This window comes from Hevea brasiliensis, chromosome 14, assembly GCF_030052815.1.
Source record: "Hevea brasiliensis isolate MT/VB/25A 57/8 chromosome 14, ASM3005281v1, whole genome shotgun sequence".
Classification (NCBI taxonomy): Eukaryota; Viridiplantae; Streptophyta; class Magnoliopsida; order Malpighiales; family Euphorbiaceae; genus Hevea; species Hevea brasiliensis.
In genome coordinates this window covers 29,845,258-29,852,654 of record NC_079506.1, presented here as the reverse complement: position 1 = coordinate 29,852,654, position 7,397 = coordinate 29,845,258, and the positions used below count along the sequence as shown (strand labels likewise).

At 29.8% G+C, this 7,397-nt stretch overlaps 1 protein-coding gene across 1 annotated transcript; it reads right to left on the bottom strand.

Moving 5' to 3' along the window:
• Positions 1–227: 227 nt before the first annotated feature.
• LOC131172931 (F-box/FBD/LRR-repeat protein At5g22660-like) lies at positions 228–1,346 on the bottom strand. The gene is made up of 3 exons (XM_058134562.1): positions 927–1,346; positions 489–716; positions 228–401 (listed from the first exon to the last, which is right to left on the bottom strand). Exons 1-3 carry the CDS (start codon positions 1,344–1,346, stop codon positions 228–230), a joined length of 822 nt encoding a protein of 273 aa, XP_057990545.1.
• Positions 1,347–7,397: the final 6,051 nt, after the last annotated feature.

Sequence of the window (7,397 nt, the reverse complement as noted above, 5' to 3'; positions counted from 1 at the left end):
AAATTTTCAGCTTCAAATCACAAAAGCATTAAATAACAAGAATTCTGAAGTTCAACCCTCACATTTGAGACAATGATTAAAACAAATTAGCATCATGATGCATTACAAAAAGATAAGATCACAGACAAATAACAGAATTATAATATCTCAGATATACAATAATCAAGAAAAAAAAGAGGGGGGGTGGGGGGCGGTGGGCGGGGTGCGGGGACTATATATAAGTACCTTCAAGATTTGACGATTGTAAAATCACCGCTCCGCAAGTCACCAAGTAAGTAGCGCATTACATGAAAAGGTATCCTTAGCAACTTTCTCTTGTGGCCCAAATACAATTTCAAGGACTTCAAATTAGTGAAGGGACAAGGTTGGTTTTCTAGTAAACCAGATCCCAAAGAGAGAACCTAATCACATGAGACAATAACAACCATGTGAGAAAATAGAGAAACTTCAAGCAAACAAACTACCCTTCAATGTGAAGATGACTAGACCTCAGTAGTATCAGTGTGTAGTTTGACAAATTGCGCATTATGGAATGCTTGGAACATATTGATCACCAGTGGAACATGCATCGAACTTCCACAAAAATGAACTTCCACAAGATTAAGGGAAGGTAGATTGATCTCCTTGAAAACGAAATCCCCCATTTGCAAATAACATCTGAAGGAAGTGAGGTTAGGAGCAAAAATATCGACCTTACAATCCGGGTCAAATCCACTCTGCCATGAAAGGTTTTAGGGTCTTCAATTGGAGACAATTAGCGAAAGGATCCAGGAAGCCCCTTTGATCAGAAACTGCAAAGGAACACTATTGCAAATGCAACGAACTCAAATTCGTAAAAGCAAGTGATTCCCGTAATTTGGAAAATGATGTTAAATGAAGCCTATTGATTCACAGCTGAGAAGTATGTTTGGGAAGTCCATTTGTACCTCCAGGTGAAGATGCTGGACGTGATGGGAAACTAGATACCTTGTGACCCTGTTAATTAGGGGTACATCAGTCTTCCATGTCGAATGACAATGGAAATGGAACTTGCAAAGAGAGTTATCAAGGCGGAGAGACAAGACGCTTCGAACAAATTTTCGAAAACTCGCTTTGCTTTCAAAGTTTGAACTATCGAAATGGAGATCAGGAAGAGAAACCCATAAGTTTCTCCATCTCTTGGACAGTACACAGGTCCTGATTGCTTCACTAGTGTAGAGGAAAGAGAGTATGCGATGAAGTATTGAATCAGGTAAACTGCTCAACTTGTCCATGCCTCCGCTCTTTCTTGCTTTCTTCTTTCTCTCATCTGATGAACTCATTTTATTTCCTTCTGCAACATTCAGCCAACTCTCTCCCAGTGTCATTCCGCTGAAATGACTCGAATAAGCAGAAGAAGAAGATGAAGAGTCTTAGATTATCCAATAGAGTTTTTTAGCAAAGGGGTGTAATAAAAAAATTTATAAAAATAAAAATGGGTTTGTATTTAATTAATAAAAGAGTTAATTATGTGAGGTGAAAAAATTAAGGAAAAATGTTAATTATAATAGTATTTAAAAAGTTTGAACGTGATTATAAATAATTTGTAATATTTAAATAAAATAAAATAATTAAAAGATTAAAAAAAAAGTTAGACGTTACTAAGTTGAACACTTTTTTTAAAATTTTTAATTATTTTATTTTATATTTTTAATAAAATATAAATGTTATTTTAATAAATAATATTATAATAATTAATACTATATATTATAATATTTTTATTATAAAAAATTAAAATTAAATTAAAATTAAATTAAAATTTAATTAAATAAAAAATTAAAATATAAAATGTTATTAATTTTATTTAATAATTACTTTCAGAAAATAATAAATTACTAAATATTTAATTAAATTTTAAATTAAAAAAGCTACAATATAAAATATTGTTAATCTTGTTTTAATAATTATTTCAAAAAATAATTAATTATCAAATTTAAACATTAGTAATTTTGTTTTAATAATTATTTTAAAAAATAATGAATTACTAATTATAATTAAACATTGCTATTAATTTTTTTTAATTATTAAATTTATAAAATAATTGTCTCTTGATAAAAGTAACATGAAATTCAGAATTACAGAGCTATTCAATACTCCCAATAAAAGAGAAATTAGCTTACGATCGATGCAATAATAAAAAAATAGAAATTCCTAATTGTATTTTGTGAAATTCAACTTTTTTTTCTTTTATTTTGTGTAATTAATCATTCTCTTTCTTTTTATTTTAGAAATTAAAAAAAATTATATTTATACTCAAGTAAGCAAATGTACCATAGTTACATGAATCTATGCATCACATATAAGCATAAGAGACAATTATTTTATAAAATTAATAATTGGAAAAAATTAATAATAATGCTTAATTATAATTGGTAATTTATTATTTTTTAAAATAATTATCAAAATAAAATTAATAACATTTAAATTTAATAATTAATTATTTTTTGAAATAATTATTAAAACAAAATTAACAATATTTTATATTGTAACTTTTTAATTTAAAATTTAATTAAATATTTAGTAATTTATTATTTTCTGAAAGTAATTATTAAACAAAATTAATAACATTTTATATTTTAAATTTTTATTTAATTAAAATTTAATTTAATTTTAAATTAAAAATAATTTTTTATAATAAAAATATTATAATAAACAATATTAATTATTATAACATTATTTATTAAAATAATATTTATATTTTATTTAAAACATAAAATAAAGTAATTAAAAATTTTAGAAGAAAGCTGAACGCTACTATAAGTAGCATCCAGCTTTTCTTTAAATTTTTTAATTATTTTATTTTATTGAAACATTGTACGTTATTTATAATAGCGTATGGACCCTCAAAACGTTATTATAATTAGCGTTTTACCTTTATATCTTTCACCTCAACATAATTCACTTATTTTTTATAATTAAATTCAAACTCACTATTTTTTGGTATATATATATATATAATTTTTTTTTATCACACTCCTTTGGTAAAAAAACTCCACCCAATAACAGTTTTTTAGCCCTGTCCTCTGTTAAAAAAAAAAAAAAAAGTGAGTACAAATCCCAGTAGGGAAAGACTTCATGAGCAAGAATTTCATTAGAAAGATGTAGGAAAGGGTAAAATTTAAAATAAAATACCATTTTACCTTTTTCAACCTATAGTGAATGTGAATTTTGTAAATTTTAATTTATAAATATTTTAAATTAAATTTCAAAAAAAAAAAGTATACGAAGAATATAAGTATTTGGTTGTTGTAAATAAAAAATGAAATTTTTTAATAATTTTTTTATATTATATACTTGCAGTCAATTTAATCAATTACTTTATTAACATGAATATTATTTATATTATAGAATGATTATAAGGAAAAAATGCATTACTAATTGCTAATTAAACTGTTATAACAATCATGTAAATATAAGATAAATATACAATTGCACAATTATATAGTATAGAAAAGAAAAGAAAGATAATACAGGATTGACGTAGTTCGACTATAAGGTCTACGTTCATGGACAACATGAGAGAAAAAAATTCCACAATGATGAAAAAGAACAAGTTATAATCATTCAAAATTCTTAAACCCTTACTCTAGTTTGCTTTCTGAATATCTCACAAATCTACCATAAAGGGCAGATATAACAATATTTATACTAATCCATATTACAGAGGGCATTGCCACATATCCACAATTCTTCCTCTTGACTTAAATTCTCTCTATCATCAACAAAATCACCATAAAACTGTGTCTTGCCATATAACCTCATACAGGCACTACTGAGCATTACAAATACCAGCTAAGTCTAGGCAATACTTAAACTTGCTAACTGTGACTCCCTTGGTCATCATATTTGCTGGATTATCATGTGTAAGGGCACTACTTAACTTGAATTCTCTCCATCATCAATAAAATCATCACAATATTCTGTCTTGCCATATGCCCTCATAAGGGCACTATTAAGCACTACAAATACCAACCAAGTTTAGGCAATGTCTAAACTTGCTAATTGTGACTCTCATGGTTATCATATTTGCTGGATTATCATGTGTAGAGACTTTCTGCACAATTATAATCCCTTGAGATACAATGTCCTAAATAAAGTGATATTTAACATCACTGTGTTTAATTCGCTCATGGTACATTTGATTCTTTATGAGATGTATTGCACTCTAACTGTCATAAAATATTATTAGCTTATTCTATATCAATGTAAGATCACTCACCAAATCTTATAACCATAAAGCTTCCTTTATTACCTCTGCTAAAGCCATATATTCAGCTTCTGTGGTAGACAAAGCAATTATAGCTTACAATATTGCCTTCCAACTAATAGCATTTTCAAAGAGAGTAAACAAATAATCTGTTAAAGATCTCCTCTTGTTTATGTCTCCTGTAAAATCTAAATCCACATAGTCTACAATCGAATCACTCATCTTAGCCCTATTGAATTTCAAACCAACATCTCTAGTACCCTTTAGATACCTCAGAACCCATTTCACAGCCTGCCAATGCTCTTTCCTAGGACACACCATGTATCTACTCACAACACTAACTGCATGTGAAATATCAGGTCGGGTGCAAACCATAGCATACATGATGCCACCAACAGCACTCAAATAAGGAATATTAGATATGTGCTCTATCTCCTCATCTATTTTTAGTGACATGTCTGCAAATAACTTGAAATGGGCAGCAAATGGAACAGTAACAGGCTTAGAATTATTCATGTTGAAATGCTTAAGCGCTTTCTTAACATAGTATATTAAGATAAGAAAAGCTTTCCAATAATTTTATACTTAGTAATTTCCATTCATGATATCTTCTTTGCAGCACCTAAATCTTTCATCTCAAACTCATCACTTAACTTCTTTTTTAGAATGTTAATCTGTGATATGCTTTTAGTCGCAATAAGCATGTCATCCACATACAATAGCAAATAGACAAAAGAATCATCTGAAAGCGTCCTATGATATATACAACTGTCACATGAGCTATGAATAAAGCCATTATGAACCATAAATGTATCAAATCTTTTGTAACAATGCCTAAGCAATTGTTTTAATCCGTATAAAGATTTCTTAAACAAACAAACATAGTTTTCCATACGTGCAATGATAAATTTCTCAGGCTTACTCATATAAATTTGCTCCTCCAGCTCACCATGCAAAAAAGTTGTCATCTAGTTGCGTGAACTTTAAATCATGAAGTGCAACCATAGCAAGTAAGACCTAATAAAATTATATTTCACAACTAGAGAAAGCATTTCATTAAAGTCAACCCTCCCTCTAAGTAAAGCCTTTTGCTACCAATACCGTGCCTTACATCAAGGTGCTTCAACCCTTAGAGTGCTTTCCTTTTTCCTAAACACCCATTTGCATCCTACCACTTTCTATCCCTTAGTCAATGTTACAAGATCTCAAGTCTAATTCTTATGAAGAGATCCAATTTCTTCACCTATAGCACTGACCCATTGATCTATATTTGAATAAGAAATAGCTTTTTTATAATTACTGGGTTCATATACATTAACTATCACAGTAATTGACAACGCAATGTAACTAGATTTGCATATGCATATCTATGCAGGGGTTTAATCTGTCTTCTCTCCCTACTAGTTACAACGTTATATGGTTCATATTGCTGTTGCTCAGGTGCATCTTCTTATTGATCAAAATCTTGCACCTCATCCTTTGAATCACTGGACTAAACTACTGAAGTATCAACCTTAAGCTCCACATGTTCTCTGACACCATGATCTGCTTCTATTATTGACTTTTACCTCTTACTATCCAATAAAGCGCACTCATTAAATGTCACATCCCTACTGATAATTAATCTTGGACTTTGGATCATTGTACCATAACCTGTAGCCTTTCACTCTAGATGCATACCCTAGAAATATGCATTTTCTTACCTTTGGCTCAAGCTTACCATCCCTCACATGAGCATAAGCAGGGAAACCAAACACTTTCAGCTTAGAGTAATCAGCAAGTGAGCCAGACCAGATCTCAAAAGGAGTTTTACACTCAACAGTTGTAGATGGAGATTTATTAACTAAGAAATAGGATGTATTAATTGCTTCAGCCCATAAATCCTTTTTTAAACCTGAATGTGAAAGCATAGTTCGTGCTTTGTCATAAAGCATTCTATTCATGCATTCTGCAATACCATTCTGTTGTAGTGTCCTTGTACAAGTGTGGTGCCCTTGTACAAGTGTGGTGTCTTACTATGCTTTCATTGTTGTAAAATGCATCGAACTCACGATTGCAAAATTTCAATCCATTATCAGTTCTAAGATGCTTAACCTTCTTTTTTGTCTACTTCTCAATCATCGTCTTCCCACTTTACAAAGATTGAAAATGCCTCATCTTTTGTTTTCAAGAAATACACCCAAACCATCTAAGAGTAATCATCAATTAAAATCATGAAATACCTGGCACTGCTCTTGGAAGGATTCCATTACACCATATATCTAAATAGATATAATCCACTGTCCCTTTAGTCTTGTGCATTACCTTTTTATCGAACTTCACTCTAGTTTGCTTGCCAAACACACAGTGTTCACAAAAGTCCATAGATTTTGTTTTTTGCCCATCCAACAAACCTCACTTACTCAACACAGATAACCCTTTTTTACTCATATGACCAAGATGCAGATGCCACAATTGAGTTTGATTCTAATTATTGCTTCATGCTACTGTAGCTTTTTCCTGAAACTGTATATGTAACTCTCGCTACTTTTGGATGTAAAAAATTCCTATCATGGATGGAAAATTCTTGTGAAACTTAGTGTTTCACAGATAAGGAAAATAGTGGTAAGTTTTATATGTATGATATGATGTGTTAAAAATTTATTTACGAATGAAAATGTTTTAATTGTTTTGACAAAGAAAAGTTTTAACTATTGTATTTTAGCTGAAATTTTCCTCGACAGCAAGGGTATAAATAGCCCATTTCAATTCAATTTCAAAGAAAAATTGATTTTTCCTCTCTCTCTCAACTTCTATTGCATGCAAAGCATTTTCTTCCTTGAAATTCATTTGATTTGAAGTTTGAAAGCTAACAATCCTGATTTTGGTTGGGGAGCTTAAGAGTTCAAGAATTTTTTAAGTATCCTCAAACCTCTCTCTTTCTAACCTGGTTCCAAGGGAGAAATGCATTTTCTCCTTTTCAATTGAATTTTCTACATGTTTTTAGTATATGTACATGGGTAAGAGAATGTATTATTGGATTGCATGCGAGATTGATGTAGTTTAAGCCTTTAATTTTAGGAGGGTTGATGCATGCGAAAAGGGGTTTGATGTTGTTTCTTCATGATATGTTCTTTAATGAAAATTTTGATAAGTTTAAAGAGTTTATAAGCATGATTTGGTTAGTTTTTGG

Excerpts from the sequence above, each read along its gene's own strand:
- LOC131172931 (XM_058134562.1), bottom strand. The coding sequence starts at position 1,346 with ATGACACTGGGAGAGAGTTGGCTGAATGTTGCAGAAGGAAATAAAATG. Across the intron at positions 717-926 it reads TCCAGCATCTTCACCTGGAG|AGTGGATTTGACCCGGATTG; the intron begins GTACAAATGGAC and ends CTTTCATGGCAG. Across the intron at positions 402-488 it reads TACACACTGATACTACTGAG|GTTCTCTCTTTGGGATCTGG; the intron begins GTCTAGTCATCT and ends TCATGTGATTAG.